This window comes from Thrips palmi, unplaced genomic scaffold, assembly GCF_012932325.1.
Source record: "Thrips palmi isolate BJ-2018 unplaced genomic scaffold, TpBJ-2018v1 HiC_scaffold_12, whole genome shotgun sequence".
Lineage (NCBI taxonomy): Eukaryota > Metazoa > Arthropoda > Insecta > Thysanoptera > Thripidae > Thrips > Thrips palmi.
In genome coordinates, this window is record NW_023144623.1 from 1,005,172 (window position 1) to 1,031,146 (window position 25,975).

The 25,975-nt window shown below is 43.9% G+C and overlaps 1 protein-coding gene across 3 annotated transcripts in view; it reads left to right on the forward strand.

Moving 5' to 3' along the window:
- The window catches only part of LOC117640554 (NFX1-type zinc finger-containing protein 1-like), a 43,453-nt gene that overhangs the window by 12,593 nt on the left and 4,885 nt on the right, over nt 1-25,975 (forward strand). Inside the window, exons 2-10 of one of the 3 annotated variants that reach the window (XM_034377089.1) lie at nt 7,259-7,718; nt 9,744-9,917; nt 10,523-10,736; nt 12,319-12,447; nt 13,236-13,416; nt 16,364-16,447; nt 21,161-21,435; nt 22,125-22,265; nt 23,967-24,141. In XM_034377089.1, the coding sequence (XP_034232980.1) occupies nt 7,259-7,718; nt 9,744-9,917; nt 10,523-10,736; nt 12,319-12,447; nt 13,236-13,416; nt 16,364-16,447; nt 21,161-21,435; nt 22,125-22,265; nt 23,967-24,141 (1,833 nt within the window). The remainder of the gene's footprint in view (nt 1-7,258; nt 7,719-9,743; nt 9,918-10,522; nt 10,737-12,318; nt 12,448-13,235; nt 13,417-16,363; nt 16,448-21,160; nt 21,436-22,124; nt 22,266-23,966; nt 24,142-25,975) is intronic. The other 2 variants (XM_034377090.1, XM_034377091.1) reach the window with 2 other exon arrangements.

Below are 25,975 nucleotides of genomic sequence, written 5' to 3' on the forward strand. Positions count from 1 at the left end.
AACCATAACACGTTCTTTTCCGTTTTTAAAGAACTACGTAGTAAATTTGAAATAATGTACCGACAATTTGGTTTTGTACATAATTTTACGAAGGAAATGAGTCATACTAAGTAATATTGCTGCTTATACGATTACGTAGTTAAAGAGGAAATAGTCAGTAACGTGCTGAGAGTGTACAGCTCGACCTAGGGGTAGGTTGGGGAAGAAAAGTACAAAACGCGTACTTTGCACTGTACAGAAGTTCCAAATGAGGATCCCAGGTGGAACACCAATGTCAGGATGATGTCACGATGATATCTGATTTTAGTCATGCCGGAAGAGGTCATAATGACATCAAAGTGGCTATCGAGCAGAGTATTTCATGACATACTGATGATGTCCCACTGACGTAAATATGACCTCGGCCGACACCAACTAACATTACCGACTTACAGAAATAAGTTCTGTTCTGAGGGAGAAGAGGACACCCCCCTCTAAGGCCAAAAAATTGGAAATACCACCACGGATACCACCATGGATGGTATCTCCGTCATGCGTCCTTACGGACTCACAACTTGCAAGGAGGGCGAGGACCCGTTGACCCAACCCAACCACAGACGGCAGATGGCAGCGAGAGGCGACCAGAAACCATATATTTTTCGTTTAAATGATACGTCATTTTTATTGTTTCATTGCCGACGGCTAGAATACACATCACTCTAATCTAAAAATTGCTTAAAAGAAAAAATTTCCATCTTTCACATTATTTTTATGGAAAATACGAACCGAAGAGTAATTACGGTTCTCCGTGCGACACCTAGCGGCAGTTTTGATAATTAGAATACTGACGTCAACATGACATAAATTTGACATGTACCCAAAATTTTGTTTCAACCGAAAAAAATATACTTTTGTTGAACTCTTAGGTATTCGGACACTTTTATGAGCACGTAGGAGCAAAAGTTGGGGAAAGTACATGAGGGTCATTAATGTGTCATTCCCATGTCACCTCCTTGACACAGACCCTTTCTTGACTAAAATCAGTCAGTATGACGTCATCATGACATCATCATGACATTCGTGTTCCACCTGGGATTCAACTATTCTGCTCTCGTGAACTTTTAATCCAATGCCTACCTAATGAAATGGATCACTGTTCATTGATTATAGTTCCCCACATTACGTACAACATGCCAAAATGTATGTGATTTTGGAACTCCTCGAAAAGGGTAAGAAAAGTACACCACCGGGAAAGAAAAGTACAACGAAAATGATTGCGATTTCGAACCAGGAGACCACTAATCTTGGCTCAATACAGGTTTACCCCTAAAGTGGAGAGTTTTCACTTGCCATTAGTTCAAGTTTCGTCAAAATCGGTCAATTGGTTCTGATTCTACATGGACTCATCACAGAAGGTGCAAAAAGCCTTTTCTCAGAGATAAGTGAGTACAGCATTTTTGTACTTTTCTTCCCCATTTTATGTAAATGCGCAATAACTTGTTTATTTCGAGTCTAATTCTATAACTTGTGTTGACATTTTTTGCTTGTCTCGCCTAATCAAATCTATTTCCGTGATCAATTTAATTTTCATCCCGCTTTTAGTTTCTTCGAGGGTGTTTTTTTCTTCCCCAATGGCTGTACTTTTCTTCCCCAGCCGACTGTACTTTTCTTCCCCATTTCAATTTTACACTTATAAAAAATTGTGTTGAAGCCTAAGAGCATCGAACGGCACTGTTTTTCAAAGATGATGGTCTAAGCTATAAGGTGGTACCTTACATTGGACTGTCGGCTGATTATGCAGGAAGCTGTACTTCAAAGTACAAACATTTAAAAAAAAGATTTTCATAGTTATTTTTAATGTTTTTTTCAAACATGCAGTTTGATACTAAATATTATAAGTAGAACTGGGCTAAATTTATTTTTTGTCAGCGGGATGACCAATCTTTCGAAAACCACTAACGTGATGGTTCAGTGTAGTTTTAGTTCGGAGATATAACGGGTGTTTTTTTCTTACCCGAGCCTCGAGTGTACTTTTCTTACCCAACCTACCCCTAGGTCTCACGGCGCCCACACTGTTAATAAATGGTGGTTCACTTGTGTAGGCAATCTGGCAGACCAACAGTGAGCAATATTGAATTACTTTTCAGGTCCCAAAATATGCCAATATGTGATGAAAGTTGCGAGTGTGCTTCACCCCCACGTTGCAGGTGTCCGATTTTCCTTCACACTGACCCTACGTTTCGACACACTGTCAAGGGGCTTTTTGTCCTTTGGTTGATGCAATTTTAAGCACATCCGAATAAAAAACAACATTTTGTTTTGCAACCTTTTCAACATTTTGAAAAAGGTCAAAAACTCGAGTCCCCCACAACTCCGCCAAAACTCAATATTTTTGCACTAATTTTTTTTTTGGTCTTTTGGGACCAAGGCGAGTAAGAAAAAAATTGGAGGCCAAATCGGGATGAAGTCGGGCCGATTCCGCCTGGATCCTGCTTTGGACAAGATGGGTCGCCAGGCGGGAACAAAACTGTATCACCGCCGCCAAAGGGGCAATCATTTGAAAATTTTAAGTACACAGTAAGAGAGAGTGGGGCGATTTGTAACAGATTTCTGAATTCTCTATACAAAATAAAGAAGATTCTGCATATCGGTTCCAAACTTATGCCAGTTGAGCAGTCTGGCCCTTCATCTAGACTGCACAGCTCCATTGGATCAATCTGGAATCCGTAATCTTGGAAATCTGAGACGCTTTCCAAACCCCTGCATGCTGTTACGAATCGCCCCGCCATGGGGTGGTTTGTATCAGCCATGGGGCTTTTCATAACATCCTACACATTAAATGAAACATCGTCGGGAATGATATCTCCTCGAGCAGTTGTTCTTCGGATGTCCTGCAAAAAAATCTACACTGCAAGCTGCCGTTGACCGCCTTAGCATTAACTGATCGGCTATGTGAATCCTCACCTCTTTTTTTTTCAATTTTGGAGTAAAAATTAGAATAACTCTCTTTACAAAACATTTTGTGCTGGGTAAATGTATTGGAATAAGGCAGCAGATGATTCGAGAAATAATTAAGCATTTAATTGCATAAACTACTTGAATTCTTGTTTTTAAACGGGTCTGTCACGAATCACCCCAAATGCCTATTACGCTAGAAATACGTCCCTAACTACCACTGGACTAAGTAAAGGCAACTTTTGCCGCGTGGTTACATTGTAAAAGGGTCACGCTTCAAGGCCCGAACGATATTCGATGGTGATTCATACCTGGGGAGTCTCAGACGGAAACTTCCTAGAACTCAAATAAAAAATTTGACTGTTTGCGGTGTACCCTATATTTCAGACTCCCTTCAAAACTTACCTAAGCACCGATCACATCCGCTTCGATTCTTCAAGGACCCTCTACTTGAAGCGAAACAGGGACCCTTCTCAGAGTTTCCTCTGCTCCCTCCACTTAAGGGGGCACACCAGTGAAAATGGTCAAATTTTTGCCTTCTTTTTTATTTTTTCTTATTTTTCTGCTATTCATCCCGAGTCGAATGCCGCAAGCCCCACCCCTAAATTCCCCTTACTTTGGCTTGTGCACATTTTTGAAGTTGCTAAAAAGGTAATTATTGTTGCATATTTTAGACCAATTGTTAACGTTTAGGTTTTTTACTTGAACTTCAACTACAAAACCCTTGAACCACCCAAAAGCAGTTGAAAAGAAAAACATTTTGGCGCAAATTGAACTAAAATACGTCATAAGACGCATTTATAATCCGAAAAAACACGTCAAATCTACGTTTTCACCAAAAGGGCTTTTTCTCAAAACACCATTTTTGTACCTTTGTGCCACTCTACCGGGCGCAAAAATAAAGATAATTGAATGCGGTTTGCGGCAAAATGTTCGTGAAACTTGCGTCTATGGTCTGAACCTCGGAAAAGGCCATCCCATAAATAAGAGGTGAGCTGCAGCCATGAAAGCGCGAAAAAATTGCATTAAATATTTGTTTCTATTTTTGCCTCCTGAAAAAACAAATTCAAAATCATTCTTTTTGCATGCCCGTGGTTCAGACCATAGCCACATGTGTCTTGTTGAGAAATTTTCAAATCCCGTGCTCGAGGCTCAATCCAGAGGGGCGGAATCGTGGCAGGAGTGAAGCAAGGTCGCAGAAAAATGAAGTACACTGGCGCTCCGTCTTGCCATCGCCACCTCGCCCTCCCATACTGATTTCCCTTTTCTTTGACATAATCTTGAGCCAAGAATAAAATATCAATCGAATACATAGGTTACTTTCCTCAGAATGGTCGTTTTTCGAAACCTCTGCATTTTCACTGGTGTGCCCCCTTAAATTAATAAACGCATTTGTTACGAATCGCCCCTGTTACGAATCGCCCCACCCTCCCTTATCCTTGAAAGGTAGGGATTTCGTCGGGATTTCGCAGGATTTCGCGCAACAATTTGACGCCTCCTATTAGAATAATCCTAACTGCCAGTTCTAATCCAAGTCAAAACTGCTCTAGCTCTCTTCAGTCCAAAGCAGCGAATCATGATATCACTGAAATACAGCTTCCACGTTTATATGCAAGGCTTATACTTTTTTACAAGTCCATTGCCAAGAAAATTGGGAGCAGCATGTTGGTGTCACAGAATTTTATAAGAAATAGCTTTTTACGTTGTACAATCTGCGCTGACAGTTAGGATTGTCTTGAATCAGCACTGACAGTTAGGATTATTCTATTAGGAGGCGTCGAATTATGAGATTACGAATTACGAGATTTCACCAGATTTCGAAGGGATTTCATCACACGGTGAAACCGATGTCTGGAAATTTCCAGACATTTTTCCCCATTTCCAGACATTGTCTGGAAATGGCCGTTTTTTTCAGACAATGTCTGGAAATGTCTACTTTTTCCAGATAATGTCTGGAAATGGTCAAATCCCAGATATATATCTGGAAAAAAAACGGCATTTCCAGACAATGTCTGGAAATAACATTTTCCAGATAATATCTGGAAATTTCCCAGATAATGTCTGGAAACAAAGGCCTTGACGCCGAGGTCCACGGATTTGCGACCTGGGGGTCCCCGATGGTGTCCTTGAGGTCCCCAGCACACGGGGAGTCCAACGCCGAGGTCGCCGACGCTCTAGGACAAGCGGTTCCGGAGATACGAGGACGTACCGCAAGGAGTCCGTCAAAGCAACGTTTTAGTTGGAGGCCAAAATCATCATCGGCCTCTGGCTGCGTTCCACTTGGGTGTCCGGGACTTTTGACTTCAGCATAGTGTTAAGGTAGTGCTAGACTACCAGGAACCCGTCAGGGGTCGCCGTCGGACCAACGGTGCGCCCACGATGCCGACGAACGTGAGGCACGCCGGAGCGCCGTGGCGTGCCGGGTGCCTAAACAATCGTCGCCACCGCCGCGGCCGCTGCCGCCGGGTCCTCCGCCCCAACCGCGAGCTTGGACGACGGAGGCCGACGCCGTTGGCACCGACGCCGCCGACGTGTACGTCGACGCCACCACGTGCTTAGTCGGCCGTTAGTGTGCTCCAACGGCCGCATCGGCCTTGGCCGTGCTGGCGTTGACGGACACGTCGGCGCTAAGGGCGTCGGCCTCCGTCGTCCAAGCTGTGGATCGCGACGTAGGACACGGCGGTGGCGGGGGCAACGCGATCGTTCAGGCACCTTGCCCGCCACGGCGCGCCAGTGTGCCTGACTACGTAGGCACCCTCGGCGCACCGGTAGTCCGACGGCGACCCCTGACGGGTTCATGGTTGCCCGGGAGCACCCCAACGCAGTGCTCAAGTCAAAAGTCCCGGACACCCAAGTAGAACGCAGCCAGAGGCCGAAGCGGCCGTTGGAGCACACTAACGGCCGACTAAGCACGTGGTGGCGTCGACGTACACGTCGACGGCGTCGGTGCCAACGGCGTCGGCCTCCGTCGTCCAAGCTCGCGGTTGGGGCGGAGGACCCGGCGGCAGCGGCGGTGGCGACGATTGTTTAGGCACCCGGCACGCCACGGCGCTCCGGCGTGCCTCACGTTCGTCGGCATCCTGGGCGCACCGTTGGTCCGACGGCGACCCCTGACGGGTTCCTGGTAGTCTAGCACTACCTTAACACGATGCTGAAGTCAAAAGTCCCGCACACCCAAGTGAAACGCAGCCAGAGGCCGATGATGATTTTGGCCTCCAACTAAAACGTTGCTTTGACGGACTCCTTGCGGTACGTCCTCGTATCTCCGGAATCGCTTGTCCTAGAGCGTCGGCGACCTCGGCGTTGGACTCCCCGTGTGCTGGGGACCCCGAGGACACCATCGGGGACCACCTGGGTGGTGGCGACAACGGTGTTGAACCGTGTGGCGGCACAGCAGCCACGTTCGTCGGCATCCTGGGCGCACCGGTGGTCCGACGGCAACCTCTGACGGGTTCCTGGTAGTCTAGCACTACCTTAACACGATGCTGAAGTCAAAAGTCCCGGACACCCAAGTGGAACGCAGTCAGAGGCCGATGATGATTTTGGCCTCCAACTAAAAAGTTGCTTTGACGGACTCCTTGTGGTACGTCCTCGTATCTCCGGAACCGCTTGTCCTAGAGCGTCGGCGACCTCGGCGTTGGACTCCTCGTGTCCTGGGGACCCCCAGGTCGCAAATCCGTGGACCTCGGCGTCAAGGCCTTTGTTTCCAGACATTATCTGGGAAATTTCCAGATATTATCTGGAAAATGTTATTTCCAGACATTGTCTGGAAATGCCGTTTTTTTCCAGATATGTATCTGGGATTTGACCATTTCCAGACATTATCTGGAAAAAGTAGACATTTCCAGACATTGTCTGGAAAAAAACGGCCATTTCCAGACAATGTCTGGAAATGGGAAAAAATGTCTGGAAATTTCCAGACATCGGTTTCACCGTGCAGATTTCTACCGATCTCGCGCAAGATTTCGGCAAATTAAGTGTACACAGGATTTCGCGAGTGGTTGCCCCCTCGACAGCCACACGGAGATTTCAAACGCTATGAATATACTTATGATGCAATGCACTGAGATATCGCACCTTTATGTGCACGGCTTCCCGAAAATGCCTTATGCTAATGCGTTGAGAATTGGAGGGCGAGGGGAAGGGCATTGCACTTCATGTGCAATGGGAAAGTATTGCTCCGATTGACGCTGTATTCATCGTACCGTTTGGATTCTCGGTGCGGATGTGCTTAAAATTGCATTATCCATGGGACAAAAAAAAGGTCCCATGACACTTAGTGTGGAGAATCCGCAGTAACACGTTCCTTTCTCGTCGCTTGCAGAGCGGATGCGCCAGGGGACTGGTGCCGAGGGCCGGCCTCTGTTCCTCACTCTCCAGGACGTCAATCCTGCCAGGAGGGTCCCCTCTGTGACTCCCATCAAACGAGTTGGACCGTACTCGAGCTACAGGGAGCTGTGCCAAACTCAACATGATTTGCTTGCGGAGGATTTCCGCCGAGCAGTGAGTGAGCAGATAAATGAAATACGGGCAAACCCGAAGCTGCTCAGCTCGTCCGCGCACTACGAGGTGAAGGCTGAAAGAGTTCTGCTCACCCAGAACTACGGAAGAAGCGGAAGGCATCAAATTGGGGTTAAGATGTATTTCGATCCCAAGAAGTACGGGCACGTCCGCTGGGACGAAGACAAGCGGTTCCTGACCGGGAACCTCGTGTTCCTCAGCCGAAACGGAATGAACACCTTTGACGTGGGCGTGGTGCATGATAGCAGCCCGCATCATTTGAGGTATGTACCCGAGAACTTATTGCATTCATTGTACAAAATTTGAACACATCCCGCATTCACTCATATATGTACAAAAACCTTCGTAATTTTTTTGAAGGACCTCTGTCGATTTTACAATGAGAATGGAAACTTACGAAGCACCTTCGTAAATCTTCTAAGGTTCTTTGCAGTGGCGGATCCAGAGTCGGCCCAAGGGGGGGGGAGTAGCACATTTTGCCTACTTACAGGGGCAACAGGGGGCGGGGGGCAATTGTACTTTTGACGAAACATTCATCCTTCATCACCCGAAAATTGGTAACTGGCGTTAGGTCACCCAAATTTGGGTAACGTCGTCGGCGACGCGGTGAGGTGCCCGATGCTCATGTGGCGTTGGGGCCTCTGGCCCTCACGGCGGTCACGACGTCACATGACGATCATCGTAGTGGCGCCGGAAGGACGCCATCGGGGACCTCACGGCGTCATCAACGTTACCCAAATTTGGGCGACATAACGCCGGTTACCAAATTTCGGGTGATGAATATTTATTTCGTCACCCAAAATTGGGCAACGAAGTTGCATCACCCATTCATTCTCTATGGATATGTTATTTTAAACACATCTGGCTACTTTCCGCCTGAAGACACATTTTGTCTGATGCCTGCTGCAAATTTACACAACGTTACAATCACAAAGTCATCTTGCAGATGTGAGTGGGAACCATTTTAAGGGTGATGGTGGAGACCCATTCATTCTCAGAGGCAGATCAAATTGTCTAATGAAAGTTCAATTTGCATCAGCCGTTGGACAAAATGTGTCGCCAGGAGGGAACAAAATTGTATGCCCATGTGTAAAATTGCATCATCCTTGGAACACACTAAATTCTTATGGACTTTTTTATGCATAGTTATGCATGCACAGATACGTCCATATGTTATGTATAATATTATGCATCACTGTGTACATTTTATGCAGGAAGACGCATAAAATGTGCACAGTGATGCATAATTTTATACATACCTTATGGACGTTTCTGCGCATGCATAACTATGCATAAAAAATGCGTCCTTATGCATTTAAAAAGTCCGTAAGAATTTAGTGTGAACAAAAAAGCCCAATGACATAGCATGCTTCAGGTTGAAGCACCCGGCAAGTACACTTCACGCTGCAGCATGCTACACAATAAATGTCATGGGACTTTTTTTGTCCCACGATTTATGCAATTTTAAGCACATCCGACGCTGATACAATTTTGTTCCCGTCTGGCGACACATTTTGTCCGACGCCTGCTGCAAATTGTACTTTCAACCGACAATTTGTCCCGCCTGGCGGGCACAAAATTGCATCACCACCGGATGTGCTTAAAATTGCATCATTCATGGGACAAAAAAAGTCCCATGACATTTAGTGTGTAGCCAACTACACGCCACGCTAAAGTATAGTCGTCAAGTGGCGAAACGTCAAAGATTTCGAAAGGCCGACAGCGCAGCGACTTTACCGATGCCGAAAATGACATCGGATTTGACCCCGGACCGGCGGACCCCCATTGAAATCTCGTCAGGGTCAAAACAACATTTCCCATTGTCAATTTGGCATTGGTTTATACCCCGTTTTTCGTCGGTTACGAAACTGACATCCGCTTTGACCCCGAACTGGGTTTGAAATTCGCGAATTTTATATAGTGCGAGACGGGCCATAGTTCACTGAGATTCCAAACGCTATGAGTAAGCACGTATGCATACGTATGCACGTATGGTGCGATATCTCAGCTGCATTGTACCATGGTGTCATGCAGCTGAGATATCGCACCATACGTGCAATGCAGTAGCCATATTGCACCGTACGTGTAATGCGTCCCGAAAATGCCCTATGCTAATGCATGGGAATGGGGAGGCATTGCACTTCATGTGCAATGCTTTTGCATTGCACCAATTGACGCTATACACACAGCGTTTGGATTCTCAGTGTTGCTGACTTGTATCGTCACGTTTCCTGCTATTTTAGTCTTCACGATATGTACTCTGTCATTTGATTTCTCTGTTTGGGCAGGAAGGGGTGTGTCGTAATCAAGATGATATCCGGTGTGAACAGCGACGAAAAATACTTCAGGATGCTGGATCAGTCTGAGTTTGTAGGAAAAACATACCACCTAGTTGAGTCAGCAGCGTTTTATTTTCCCTACCTCCACGTTACGAATGCCTTGCGGGAGAATCGATTTCAGAGGTAAAACATCAATTTTGTTTTCAGATTATATGCACTCTTTTTCATTCCACTAAACGAGTGCTTAATAAACTTCCGCACACTGGTTAAACTAAAGTTTAACTCTACTCTTGAGTCAAGCATTGAGTTACGCTTGCACACTAAATTACTATGTAGGTTTTTCTGCGCGTGAATGCACGAAATTAAACATGCACTTTGTAACGCACGAATTTGTGCGCGACAATGCACGATTTCCTGCGCAAGTATGCAGAAAATCGTGCATTTTCACGGGCATATTTGTATGTTATGAAGTGCATGTTTAAATTCGGGCATTAGCGCGCAGACAAACCTACAGTTATTTAGCGTGTGAAGGCCTTATGCTTGAACTTCAGCATACTTTTGGAATTCCCCCTGCATTTAGGGGGACTGTTGGCGGATGAGCCCGTTAAGATTGATTCCAATTGTTAACTGGTTACCCTAGAAAACAGAGGGTAATACTACGCCTTAGTTATCCAGTGTACGGAGTTTTCATTTTTTAATTTTCGCGCTTTACGACGCCCAGGAAACTGCGCACGCCTTGCCCGGAAATTTTCCAGTCGAAGGCGTTACCAGATGTTCTCTTCTTGCAGTTTGTTCACTGATGAAATTGTGAGGGGCCAGACATCTCAACCGCCGGCGTACTTGAGTCACGTGTCATCTGGGTGGAGAATTGCACATCTACGCGCCGATGTCGTGCGGGGGCTCAACAAATCGCAGGCAGCTGCCTTCGAGAGCGTCCTTCAGAGGCGAGTCGCCCTAGTGCAAGGACCTCCGGGTACAGGCAAAACGTACCTCGGATGCAAAGTGAGTACGAATCCCCATTGTTCACGTGTACATTGTACGCCTTAGGCGTAACACTGAGAATCCAAACGCTATGAATACAGCGTCAATTGGTGCACTGCAAAAGTATTGCACATGAAGTGCAATGCCTTCCCATTCCCACGTTGTAGCATAGGGCCTTTTCGGGACGCATTGCACGTAAGGTGCAATATGGCTGAGGCATTGCACGTCGTATGGTGCGATATCTCAGTGCATTGCACCATTCGTGCTATACTCATGGCGTTTGGAAATCTCAGTGAACGTTGCCACTGGTATTTCTAATGTAATAAGTTTCATACAATTTTGCAGCGATAAAAAGGCTAGTGTGATTCCTTCAAATTATTGCATCTGTGGAAGCACTAAAAAATTAGCGCATTAAAAATGCAATAAGTGTCTTAGGTTTTGGCCGGTCTGGGCCCAGATTATCACAGTTATGGTCACTGTAAATCCAAAGGCAATACTTTTAGTACCTTTTTTGGCGACACAGTTCAGTATCGCCAATAAACGGCCTTACGGAAAAGTATTGCCTTCAAAATGGCGATACACAAAAGTATCGCCAAAATTTGGCGATACTTGGGAGTATTGCCACGATTTGGCAATAAACGTCGAACAAATCAAGGGGACAAGACCTTGGTTTAATGCCGTGGTTTTGGCAATATCCAAAAGTAATGCCAAATTTTGGCGATACTTTTTTGCATCGCCGTTCTGAAGGCAATACTTTTCCGTAAGGCCGTTTATTGGCGATTCTCAATTGTATCGCCAAAAAATGTACTTCAGTATCGCCTTTGCATTTGCAGTGGTGTGATAGAATGATAACTACGCTAATAAAGTGACAAATGCGCTCATGCACACTAAATTCTTATGGACTTTTTTATGCATAGTTATGCATGCACAGATACGTCCATACGTTATGTATAATATTATGCATCACTGTGTACATTTTATGCATCTTCCTGCACACATCTTCCTATACACAGTGATGCATAATTTTATACATACCGTATGGACGTTTCTGCGCATGCATAACTATGCATAAAAAATGCGTTCTTATGCATTTAAAAAGTCCATAAGAATTTAGTGTGTGCAATTCCTCAATTATGGCACTTGTAATGCAATAACTTTTTCATGGCGCTACTAATGCAATAAAAGTGGTATTGCTTTTTCAATTAGCTCATTATTGTATCGTGGCGGGGTAAGCAAACGAGTTGGTTGACTTGTAACACGGTTTATTGTAGCACTTGGTACATAACGACTGACTGCTCGGACAAGACTGATCGCTGGAAGTCCAGCTGAGCTCTAGCTGACGCTAACAGTGCCACCTGGTGGCGGAATATGGAACTAGCCTATACTTCCTAAACAATTATTACACTTAGAAAATCAGTGGCACTATTGTTCTTTATTTGCACCGGCGCCTTAGTGTGCAAGTGCGTTTTTACAAGTTGGCAAACCCGCCTGAGAGGCGCATGGCCCCTGTCGGTAGCCCCCTCCCGCCTGGAGTGCTGAAAGGGCATTCAATCGCCCCATCAGCACATGGATTGTATAGCGTAACTTCTTTTCTTGTTTGCAGATTGCTGAGTATTTCGTCAGCCTCAAAGGCACGAACCCAAATGTATTCAGAGGCCCCATATTAGTGGTGACAACAACAAATCATGCAGTCCATGAGTTCCTGAGTCGCTGTCTGCTGTTTACAAATAAGGTTCGTAAAATTTCACACTATTCATTTATTGCAAGTGTCCGAGGTGAAATGTCACTCAAGGGACACCTTACGCCGAATTACGTACTGCTGCGCCCCTACACTCGCCATTCACCCTCCCTCACGCACTCCCACTTTTCCCTCTTAACCTCAACTATGTTCTCTGTTCCGCTAACCCCTCCTTTGTTCACCGCCCTGCTAGTCTCCTTGCACCCCGAGTCTCCCCCAATAATATAGCTATCACACTCACCTGGACCCTCCCTGAAATCGCCCCCTCTGTCACAGCTGAGACTGCACTCATACAAACTCACGAAGCTCGTGTACTCTCACCAACAAAGGGCCATGCAGAAAATCTTGTCTTCAAAGAGGCGATGGCGATAAGCTAATGTATTGCCAAAATTTGGCAATAAACTTTGAACAAATTTAAGGAGGTATTTTCACTGTTTATTCCAGATTTTGGCAATACTTTTGCATATTTCCGTTTTGATGGCAGGATTTTTCGGTAAAGCCGTTTGTTGGCGATACTCAATTTTTCTCGCCAAAAAAGATACTTCAGTATAGCCTTTGGATTTGCAGTGTTAAGGCCCGTGAATTATGCAATTTCAGGCACATCCGACGGTGATTCAATTCTGTGTTTGCCAAGCGGATCAAATTGTCTGATGAATATTCAATTAGCAGTAGGCTTCGGGACCACCGTCGCATGTGCTTAAAGTTGCACAACACTTGTGGCAAAAGATGTCTCAGAATGACGGTATTCAGTGTGGACATTACTATTTTTGGTCGGCTTTCAGCTTATCCATGGCTACAGCGACAAGCATGGAAGATCGCAGTACGGTGAACTTCAAGAGACTTATGATGAATCCAGCCAACATGAGAAAACCGACATCATGCGGGAGGCGGACATACTCGCTATGACCACCACCAGGGCGGCTTACATGCGTTCTACGTTGGACCTTTTGGGAATAAACATTGGTGAGCGTTCTCATTTAACATTGGCGAACCGATAGCGTCGTGTGAAACAAACTCCTGAAAGCGATTGATCGGCTTTGAGAAGTTGCGGGGATGAGTCTTAATTAAGGTCCTTTTCCTTAGTGGCCGAATTTTCTGAGTGTGTACTGAGTACACTCTACACACTAAATTCTTATGGACTTTTTTATGCATAGTTATGCATGCACAGATACGTCCATATGTTATGTATAAAATTATGCATCACTGTGTACATTTTATGCAGGAAGGTGCATAAAATGTACACAATGATGCATAATTTTATTCATACCTTATGGACGTTTCTGCGCATGCATAACTATGCATAAATTATGCGTCATTATGCATTTAAAAAGTCCATAAGAATTTAGTGTGTATATGTCATGGCACACTTTTTGTCCATCGGACGTGCTTGAAACTGCGTCAGCCATGACACATATAAAGTCCCATGTCATTTCGTGTACACATGTACGCATGGGCACATAAGTGTGTAATAGGTACACATTTAAGTTTTTCAGCGAACTTTGTCAGTTTGCATTCTGGTCTATGATATGTGGAGAAATTTTTCTTTGGCCTGTTGCGACGGATCCGTGTAACCCACTCAATCTTCAAAAAAGGGGACCGACCGACTGAAAATTTTTATTCGCCCTATTGGTAGGTCTGGTCGAAACATTTCCGAAAGTGTGCCGCAATCGGGTCCCCGTCACCGGCAACATCCTGAAAACGATAAAATAGGCCTAAATTCAACAAAATCCACTCAATCTTCATAAAAGGGGACCGACCGACTGAAAATTTTTATTCGCCCTATTGGTAGGTCTGGTCGAAACATTTCCGAAAGTGTGCCGCAATCGGGTCCCCGTCACCGGCAACATCCTGAAAACGATAAAATAGACCTAAATTCAACAAAATCCACTCAATCTTCAAAAAATGGGACCGACCGACTGAAAATTTTTATTCGCCCTATTGGTAGGTCTGGTCGAAACATTTCCGAAAGTGTGCCGCAATCGGGTCCCCGTCACCGGCAACATCCTGAAAACGATAAAATAGGCCTAAATTCAACAAAATCCACTCAATCTTCATAAAAGGGGACCGACCGACTGAAAATTTTTATTCGCCCTATTGGTAGGTCTGGTCGAAACATTTCCGAAAGTGTGCCGCAATCGGGTCCCCGTCACCGGCAACATCCTGAAAACGATAAAATAGACCTAAATTCAACAAAATCCACTCAATCTTCAAAAAATGGGACCGACCGACTGAAAATTTTTATTCGCCCTATTGGTAGGTCTGGTCGAAACATTTCCGAAAGTGTGCCGCAATCGGGTCCCCGTCACCGGCAACATCCTGAAAACGATAAAATAGGCCTAAATTCAACAAAATCCACTCCTTCAAAAAAGGGGACCGACCGACTAAAAATTTTTATTCGCCCCATCGGTAGGTCTTGTCGAGACATTTCTGAAACTGTGCCGCAATCGGGTCCCCGTCACCGGCAACATCCTGAAAACGATAAAATAGACCTAAATTCAACAAAATCCACTCAATCTTCATAAAAGGGGACCGACCGACTGAAAATTTTTATTCGCCCTATTGGTAGGTCTGGTCGAAACATTTCCGAAAGTGTGCCGCAATCGGGTCCCCGTCACCGGCAACATCCTGAAAACGATAAAATAGACCTAAATTCAACAAAATCCACTCAATCTTCAAAAAATGGGACCGACCGACTGAAAATTTTTATTCGCCCTATTGGTAGGTCTGGTCGAAACATTTCCGAAAGTGTGCCGCAATCGGGTCCCCGTCACCGGCAACATCCTGAAAACGATAAAATAGGCCTAAATTCAACAAAATCCACTCAATCTTCAAAAAAAGGGGACCGACCGACTAAAAATTTTTATTCGCCCCATCGGTAGGCCTGGTCGAGACATTTCCGAAACTATGCCACAATCGGGTCCCCGTCACCGGCAACATTCTCAAAACGATTAAAAAGGCCTTCAATTAACAAAATCCACTCAATCTTTAAAAAAGGGGACCGACCGACTGAAAATTTTTATTCGCTCTATCGGCAGGTCTGGTCGAGACATTTCCGAAACTGTGCCGCAATCGGGTCCCGTCACCGGCAATCCGACTGACACTGACTGACTGACTCACTTATAGAAATGTTTGGGGTCAAGGGGTGGTCGTAGAGACTTTCGGTTTTTTCCATTCACCTCTATCCTTGACAAAGCAGTCTTCAATATTTTCCGGACCTTGTGTGCACCCATTGACTGCCACAGTAGCCAATGCAATAAAAGCTATCTATTTGGGCAGTAAAAGTAGCTTAATTATATGGTCAAAAGTTGTTAAATAGACCTTTCAAAGAAGCAGTACATTTACTTCCTTGGAAAATTTGCCTTTGGTCACCTTGGACGTACTGAAAATACTTCGGCACGCGCCCCACACATGCGGGGGTCTGGGGGCGGAGCCCCCAGCGAGCAGCGCGAGTATATATATATATATATATATATATTATATATATATATATATATATATATATATATATAAAAGAGAGAGAGAGAGAGAGAGAGAGAGAGAGAGAGAGAGAGAGAGAGAGAGAGAATATTCCATTCAATTCGGTCGGTCAATTTTGAAAATTTATTCGAACTTCAGGGCATTAGGAGTTTGTCAAGTTTGCCTGGAGGCAAAACGAGGAGACACTGAAGAGGTGCGCAGTTTCAGTGTCATCACGCCGACTGCAAGCCATCTTTACGGCACTTTTAAACACGTTATTGCAGAAGTTGCATTTTTAAGGTGGGCAGGTGATGGGACTAAGCGACTGTGCAGGTCTGCAGGTGACAGTTACAACGAAGATCTGATAGCTTCACTGCTTTACTACCTCTACCTTAAAAGAATTTGTGCCTTTGCAGCCAAACACTGTCACTTTCGAATCTTCTTTTGATTTCAGTCATTGTAGAGGAAGCGGCTGAGGCTTTGGAGGCATTTGTTTTGGCCTCCATCCCTAAAAACGTCCAGCACCTTATCCAGATTGGTATGTGATGTCTTCTTCTGCCTGCCTCTTACTTAGGGGACAATCTCTAGCGCACGTCCGACGCTGAAACAATTTTGTTTACGCCTGGCGAGTGCCCGGAAGCCCCAAGAAACATCACCATTAATAGATTTTCAGACGAATCAAGAATTTGATGCTCACGGGGGGTAGGCAAATGGCACCTGGCACCCCAATTCTGTCGATGTGGCTTGCCTACTGGTGGTAGCAGGGTGATTCCGTGCGTAGAGGGCGTTTTCGTGTCCACACCCTCCCCAGAGCGAACTTATTCGAGTGCAGTCCATTTATACACTTAAGAATCTTGTTTGGCACTAGAATAGCTTGTTCCCTTTGTATACGGACTTTCAAAGCTAATATGTGACGCGGGAGAGGGGCCAAAAGGGTCGATTTTGTAAGTTCCGTCATGTCCATTCGCACCTTACACCAACTTTGCGGCTCTATAACCCTGCGTTCCATTCAAATCTTCGAATTCCACACACACCCATCAAATCTTTAACTAAGAGTGACTATCTTGCTTGAATTTGAAGATCGTATATTGATTGGAACTGTACTTTCAGAACGCGTACTAAATGTCCACCGTACTCCGACTTTTACCTTAGCGGTTTCAAAGTAAGCACCAAAAAAACTACTAGGAGTGCTTCCTGCTCAAAACCACCGCCGTATTCAGAATCAGCACGGTCTGTTTACCATATGAACGAATTTCGGTGGCGAAAAAGTGAGGGGGTGAGTGTGCGAGTGGAAGTTGTGTGTGAAATCGGTGGGTTGTAACAATTGGTGTAATTTCCGTATGCCCCTCTCGCTCCTCGTCTATTGGGTTTTGAAAGACATCCTACACTTGAAAAGATGTGTCTTGACGTCGAACTAGTGTGCCAAACTTATGGCATATTTCTGTGGCGATATGCAGTTGCAGTGAGCCAGAAACACCTGTTTGTAATTTCCGTCAAGCGTAATTTCCGTCATATTTTCAGTTAATTTCGTCATATTTTTGGCGAGCGATAGCGAGCCCTTGCCGTGTTTGGGGGTACCAAAAAGTGACTGGTCGTGCGTCTGTCTGTCTGTAACTCACTCACGTTTCTAAGTAACTACCGCACAAATAGTTTCAAAATTTCGCACCGGAAGGCTCCTTAATCTCCCCCAGGGGGAGTTTATCTTATATTCACGATTACTATTGTTATTCAAAACATCTTTTTGAATTAGGTTCTTAGCGTGGTTAGGTTGGCAGTGGTTGGCAGCTCGTAGCAATTTTTCATACTTGCGGCCGCGACTCTCAAATACGGGACCTGGCAAAACATTGGCAAATAAAACAAACTAAAGAGCAGAAGGGCTTAGAAGTGAGTACGGTCATAGTTTTTCGATATTTTAGAATGATAGAAACCCCTCCGGAGTGTCAACTCAGTGAAATACGGAAAATGAAAGTGACAATTATTACGCGTTTCGTCCGTCCGTCCGCCCTCTCCCCTCCCCCGCTACAGGGGAAATGTTTTAGTCAGTGGAGTGTGTTTGATAATTGCAAGAATGATTTGGTCTTTTTAACCTTTGTGAGTGTATTTCCATTTATATTCTCAGACACTATATTTTTTAGTTGTTTGCTTTGCTCAATAACAGTTAGAAAATATATTAATACATTCTATGAGTACAAACCAGATGCTAATCTTGCCAAAGTAAATAGTCTTTGCTGACTCTGGGCACTGATTCTGGGAAAAGGCTTCATTGCAATGCTGTGAGTTTACTATAGGACTAACCTTAAAGAAAACCATATGATGAGTGAGTGTAGCGCATTCAAGGTTTGACATTGACATCAGATTCAATGAGACGATTCACTGACTTGGTCATACGATTTCATGAGACGATTCTTTTAACTTAATCATACATTGTCTGCGACAACTGGTAATTTGTGTTGGTCATGGTTTGAGTTGGCTTTTTTTTTTAATTTACTCAGAATGTTAGGTAAATACTTTTGCTAAACTGTTTCAAAGATTAAATAACACACCATGACTATCATTATGAATAAGATAAACTTGCGTTTAGCAATAAGTGGCCTCGACATTGGATTCTATGAAACGATTCATTGGATCTGACAGAAGGTCTTCTCCGTAAAGTAGTTGAAATCAGCCTGCCCGCAAATATGTCTCTTTTTAATTAATGCAGATAAATCAATATAGTTTAATCTACTAGTTAAAACTAAAAGGGAGAAAGGCTTTTTAGGTATTACTTATATTATTGCGTATTCATAAGTTCAGTAACAAGGAGATATCGAATGGTAATTGAAGTATTTGTGAATCGTATTAAGCAATTCAATGCTGGCTGTTAAATGTTACTCGACTGAGTAACAGGGTCAGGGTTCATGGCATGACACCATGAACAGGAAACGCTCTTAAAGAAACCTCACAACTGAAGACCCATACTTTCAACTAGAATTACATGATTTAGGACCAAAATTTCCTCGGTGTTTCATTGCTTCCTGCAGTATTTGGTGTGCTGATCACAAAAATGACTTCCAATTTCATCCCAGACCTTTACTTTTCCAAATATTTACCAATTTTGGACCAAAATTTTTACATCGAGTTTTACATAGTTTCCTGCAGTTTTTGGTGTGCTGATCACGAAAATGACTTCCAATTTCATCTCAGACCTTTACTTTTCCGAATATTTACCAATTTCCGACTAAAATTTTTACATCGAGTTTTACATAGATTCCTGAAGTTTATGGTGTGCTGATCACGAAAATGACTTCCAATTTCATCCCAGACCTTTACTTTCCCCAAAATTTGCCAATTTGTGACCAAACTTTTAAAATTGAGTTTCACATTGACCCTGTATTGGCCTTACTTTGCATATATTCTTCACCATCTTCTACAAGACGCATCGCTCGCCTACTACGCGCCCAAACAAAACGGCGCGTACCCCTTGTGTAGGGGGAGAAAACGAAAGTCAAATTTTAGCTCGCCCACGCTCATAGTGTCTTCCTGGGGTTCAATTGATGCCATCTAGGCCAAATTCCGGCCGAACAAGCAAGATTGATTACTTGACTTTCTTAGGTGGCTAAAACGGCCCCTACGCACGGAATCACCCGAGCATCCCGCCACGCTCAAAGGGCGGCCTTGTACTGGCTCTGCGACGGCCCACAATCTTAAATTCTTGCTAATTTTAGCCGAAAGTAAGTTATTATAATTTTAGCCGAAATTTAGTCATTATTTGCTCCTGAAAATAAGGAAAACCATACAGATGGTTCGGCATAATATGTTTCGTAATAAGCGTTCAAAAACAAATAAATCCCCATTTCATTTTTGAAAATCGGTCAAAAAATGGCCAAGTTATGATTTTTTTATGTTATTAGCACTAAGGCGAAAAACAACTTTAAGTGGAAGTTTGGCAACAGCACTGTTACTCATTCCGAGTCTATATCACTTGCCCGAATTGTCACTAACCCGAATTTTCACTAGGCCGAATTATCACTAACCCGAAAACACGATCATTTTGTCAAAAACGAAATTTGTTTCACTGACCCGAATTGTCACTAACCCGAATTATCACTAGCCCGAAAACATGCGTGCAGGGGGATTGTTTCACTGTCCCGAATTTTCACTAACCCGAATTGTCACTAGCCCGAAAGTGGACCTTTTCGTTCCCTGTCTCACTAACCCGAATTGTCACTAACCCGAAATGTGGTGGAGAGGGCGGCCGCAGCTATTGTCTCCAAGAGTGTCTGAAACAAAATTGTCCAACCTAACCTAACCTAACGGGCTCGCGACAGATCGTACTCTAACTAAGACAGATCTTACTCTAACCGTGACAGACCTTACTCTAACCGTGACAGATCTTACTCTAACCGCGACAGATCTTACTCTAACCGCGACAGATCTTTCTCTAACCGTGACAGATCTTACTCTAACCGCGACAGATCTTGCTCTAACCGAGCCAGATCTTACTCCAACCGCGACAGACCAGCCCTATTCGCGGCAGATCTAACCCAGCAGAAGCCGATACGTCCCCCACCCCGGTGGCGAGTTTCGGGCTAGTGACAATTCGGGTTAGTGAAGATTCGGGTTAGTGAAACATTTATTTCACAGGCGTGGCTTTCGGGTTAGTGACAATTCGGCCTAGTGATAATTCGGGCTAGTGAGACACAACCAGAATATTGCAAAAGGACGGAACTACTTCAGGAAATTCGGGCTAGTGATAACTCGGGTTAGTGACAATTCGGGTTAGTGAAACTGTCTTATGGGATGTTCGGGCTAGTGATAATTCGGCCTAGTGAAGATTCGGGTTAGTGACAATTCGGGCAAGTGATGATTCGGGTTAGTGAAGAACTCCCGTTATTCCATGCTTGCGATACAGACCGCACTTCCAGCGCAATACACACTAAATGTCATGGGACTTTTGTGCTTAAAATTGCATACCCATGACATTCAGTGTGTACAAATTTCATCGCACTTTAGCTTAACTGTAAATTTTTGTACTGATTCCAAAAATCTGAAATCAATGCAGGTTTAACCGGTACCCATCTCAATGTGAATGTTTCAGAAAAATAATGCAGCTTATGGCCCGAGCTGCAAGTATTGAATCATAGTCAAATACGCTCCGTCATTGGAGAGAAAATTAATACTAAACAAATCATCCTTAATATTTTTTGAAAATAGGCCCTATTGGTTTTATAAAACCTGGCAGTTGACGGTTTCTGTTTATTTCCTCGCAAAGGAGATCACAAGCAGCTCCAGCCGAGCTGCAGCCATCACGCCCTGGCAGGCAGCCACAACTTGGACCTCTCGCTCTTCGAGCGGCTCATCAACAACGGGCTGGAGTGCCCCATGTTGAACGAGCAGCGGCGGATGCGACCCTCCATTAAGAAGCTGGTGGCGAACATCTACCCAAGCCTCACCAACCACCCCTCGACGGCAGGGAGGCCACCCGTTAAAGGAGTTGATCTCAAGACTCCGGTGTTCTTCATCAACAAGGCAGAGCCGGAAACGCGGGTACGTGTTTTCTTGTTTCCTTCTTTACGCACTGAAAATCCAAGTGTGGGACAGGCATGCACTAGATAACGTGGGACAAAGTGTCCCACGCTTCCAAGCGTGGGACACGGTTTGTCCCACGGTTACAAACGTGGGACACGGTTTGTCCCACGCTTACAAACGTGGGACACGGTTTGTCCCACGCTTACAAACGTGGGACATTTTGTCCCACGCTTACAAGCGTGGGACAGTTTGTCCCACGTTATCTAGTGCATGCCTCCCACACTTGGATTTTCAGTGCGATCTTTAAATAAAGCAGTGAGATCGAGGGCTGGCCGACGCGTTTTCTCTTTGTGTGGAACATGTATGAGCGTAAGAGCACTGAAAATTGAAGAGTTAGAACTCTGACCAAATTTCGGCGAGGATTAAGGTGAGGTGTGGGTGAAAATTTGTACCAAATTGATTAAAATGATAAACTCGAACAGTAAATCGCCTGATTGAGGATGTTTATACTCGTTACTGTTTAGACTGTTAATACTGTTTAGACCAATCCTCGAAACATATAAAAATCATGTTGAGGGGGTGATAAGGAACATTTTAAGTACGCTGTAGTTCCCAACCGGTTCAATTTGCAGCACGACCCTAAATTTCTTTCTCTTTCTTGGTGACTGCTATTCCTGGCCTTACTTGTTTTGTTTCTGATTTTGTAGGAAGGTACTGGTTACTGCCACGCTCAAGAGGCAGAGATGGCTGCAGAACTGGGAGCTTACTTGCTCCAGCAAGGGTACGATGCAGACAAGATCACCATTTTGACAACGTATAGAAAACAGCTCGGCCTGGTGCTAAAACACGTGCGTATGTTTTCAAGCGCAGACCATTTTCAACTGTTGTTTCTTTCGACCGTTTTCAGCGTATAAGCGTTACTCTCTGGAACGGTGTCATCAAATAAAGCCCCCTTTAAGCGCAACTCACGGCAGTAAGGGACTTTAATGAAAATCTTAAAATTCTTTATCCTGCTTCACCTTGCCCTTGCTTTACCGATATTTATCTTGAGTCAAACACAGTAAAGTGGACATTAGAATTCGAAATACTTTTGACTTTGTGCTGCAAGTCTAATATCACTAATAAAACCAAATTGTAGTGTTACCCTTTGTTTTAGGCATTACCATTTTATTCTTGAAATCTAGAGTAACAGTTTCTTTCGCCAAGACTCCTCTTAACTAAACTTGAGGGAATTTTCAGTGTATGCTTTATTTCAAGCGTAACATCTTGAAGTGAAGCATAAAGTTACCTCACGCTTCTGTTTTATCAGTAATGTTGATTTAGAGGTCTGCCTAAGCCCTTAAAGTATCCGGAGTGGGTAATCAAATTGGTTTTTTAGTACACTCTCAGTCACATATGGACTATTTTTCTCTTTCCTAGATGTTTTGGGCAGACGTAAAATGTACAATTTTCTCTTTAAAAATGCCCAATTTTGATCGTTTCTAGCATAAAACTGTCAGTAGATCATATAGAAATCAAAAAGTACTTCAGAGATGACAAAAATTCAGGTTTAGTGGAATTTATAGTCTAAATCACTGGTTAAGGGGGGACCCTGGTGAAAAAATGGCCAAAACTGCCAAAAGTAGTATTTTCGAGGTTCATAGATAAAAATGTGCATAGAAGACTTCAGATTCAACAGGTTGAACACCTTTAAACTATGTGGGTAGTTCCTTCATCATTTGGAAAGAAATAACATTGAGATCAGTTGTTGTTGGCTTATACGCTCAACTTCACAGCTTTGCTCAGTTGACAAAAAATATGGTCGTAGAAAGACTTCCTGCGTTCCTGGTTGACACCTACATGAGTCGTCTTGCATGGACTCTATTCATTGATGACTTGTCGACAAATTTTAGTGACGGAATCTTGATATCAGCCCTACTTTTTTTACAAACACCTAAAAGTTTGAAAACAAAGCAAAATATTCACTTTTTTTTAATGTTAAAACTTGAAAATTCATATCTTAGGACAGAAGTTGAAATTGAAAATTCCGTCACTAAAATCTCTTCTATACATCTTTAGGATAACCCAAAAAATTTTTCAAGACTTTCCGTTCCAATGAAAGACGCAGGAAGATTTTTCCCCAACGCTCTAAAAAACACTAAAAAGCCACTTTTCTCAGAGACCGTTCAACATTTTTGATTGAATTTTGTTTTGGGAACTCACCATAATGAACCTAATAATTAAGCAAAGTTTCAACTTTCTGGGATTATTTCAAAGCCTACTTGAAAGTTTCACCAGGGTCCCCCCTTAAACTAAAGCGTAGTATTACCCACTGTTTTCAATCGTAATCAGTTTACGCTTGAAATCAAGCGTAACAGGCCTATCCGCCAAGATTCCCCCTATCTAAATGCATGGGTGAATTTCTAGTCTTTGCTTGATTTCAAGCGTAACGTCTTCAAGCGTAACTTTATGCTTGACTCAAGCATAGAGTTACGCTTCAGATTTACCAGTGATCTCATCTGGCACTTAGGTTTAAAATTCTTTGTATTTAACTTTTTTTTAAATTGCAGTTGCGCCACATTGGAGGTGATGCTAAGACCATCCGAGCTACATGTGTAGACAACTTCCAAGGCGAAGAAAACGAGATCATCATCTTGTCTTTAGTGAGAAGTAATTCGTCGGGTTGTATCGGCTTTTTGGAGAAAGAGAACAGAGCGTGCGTCGCGTTAAGCAGAGCCAGAACTGGTAAGGCAATCAAAATTTTTAGTCTTCCGCTTTCACACTCCAAAATCCAAGGGTAATTAATACCTTTAGTGCCCCTCTTTCACACTCCAAAATCCAAGGGTAATACCTTTAGTGCCTTTTCTGGCGATACAATTGAGTATCGCCAGGAAAGAGCCGCATAGAAAATATTGCCTTAAAAAAGGCGGTAAACAAATGTACCGCCAAATTCGGCGATACTTCGGAGTATCGCCGAGATTTGACAATACACTGTGAACAAACTCCGGGGACAACTTCATTGTTTATTGTCAGATTTTGGCGACACTTTTGAGTATTGCCGTTTTGAAGACAGGATTTTTCGGCAAAGCCGGCGACACCTAATTTTATCACCACAAAGATACTCAAGTATCGCTTTTAGATTTGTAACGTTAGAGGTAAAATTTTCTGTACGGCCCTTTGTTGGCGATACACAAATGTACCGTCCAAAAGATAATCAAGTGCGTATGCGTACACGGTAAAAAAAAATGTCCTGTCAATGCCGTTAATTTATTACCAGTTTTCACTGTAGGCCAATTCACAGCGTTTATTGTGATCTGCTCACGGGATTCGCTGTGATCTTGTTCGCGGTGTTCACTGTGATCTGGTCCACAGTAAACACTGTGAGTTTGACGACGCTGAGCACCGAAGTACTGCAAATTAGGCTCCAATTCACAGCGTTTACTGTGGCCAGGGCCAGATCACAGTGAACGCCGTGAACTATCTGTAGTTCACAGCAAATGCGGCGAATTGCATAACAGCAAACATTGGTAATTAATTAACGGCATTGACAGGACATTTTTTGTACAGTAAATCACCGTCCGAGATTGAGTGTGCTGCGTCGTGTGGGAGTCATGAACTCCTACACTGAGATTCCAAACGCTACGTATGGTGCAATGCACTGGCTGAGATATCCGAGTGGTAGCCCACTGTAAAATCTTGTGTACAGTGACTGTGTGAATGTGAAAGAATGTGCAAGATTTCTGGCATTTTTGCCACACATGTTGCCTACTTATAGGCGTTTTTGCCACCTGAATGTGGAATGTGGTCAAATTTTGTACAATGAATGTGGGAAACTGTGTCCCCCTCGGAGATATCGCACCATACGTGCAATGCCATAGCCATACTGCACAATGCGTGCAATGCATCCCGACATTTGCAAGCGTGGGACAAAGCCGTGTCCCACACTTGCAAGCGAGAGACAAACCGTGCCCCACGTTTCTAAGCCTGGGACAAATCCGTGTCCCACACTTGGATTTGCTGTGTATTCATAGCAGTTGGATTCTGAGTGTAGTCCTTGCGACATCCCTATAGAAATGTACTGTGATCCCAAACGCTAACATAGCACGAATGGTGCAATGCTCTTAGATATCGCTCCATACTTACAATGTCATAGACATATTGCACCATACGTGAAATGCGTCCCGAAAATGCCCTCTGCTAATGCACGGGAATGGGAAGGCATTGCACATCATGCGCAATGCCATAACATTGCACCAATCGACGCCATTCTATATTCAAGGGATTCTCAGTGTACAGATTCCAAGATTCCAAGCAATGTACTGAGTTGTATCACTGTTAAGTTGCGATACTTTCAACAGAAAAACGTGCGATGATATCCAAAAAGCGATTCCCACGAATCATTGCTCTTGAGATGCAACGACTTCTGTACCGAACAAAATTCTGCAATGATCATCGCAACTTTCTGCAATAAAAATCGGAATTATTGCAAAAAACTGCGATGATGACAACACAAAATATGCAATCATTACAGTTTTTTGCAATGATCATTGCAAAATTATGCGATACTGTAGCTCATCAC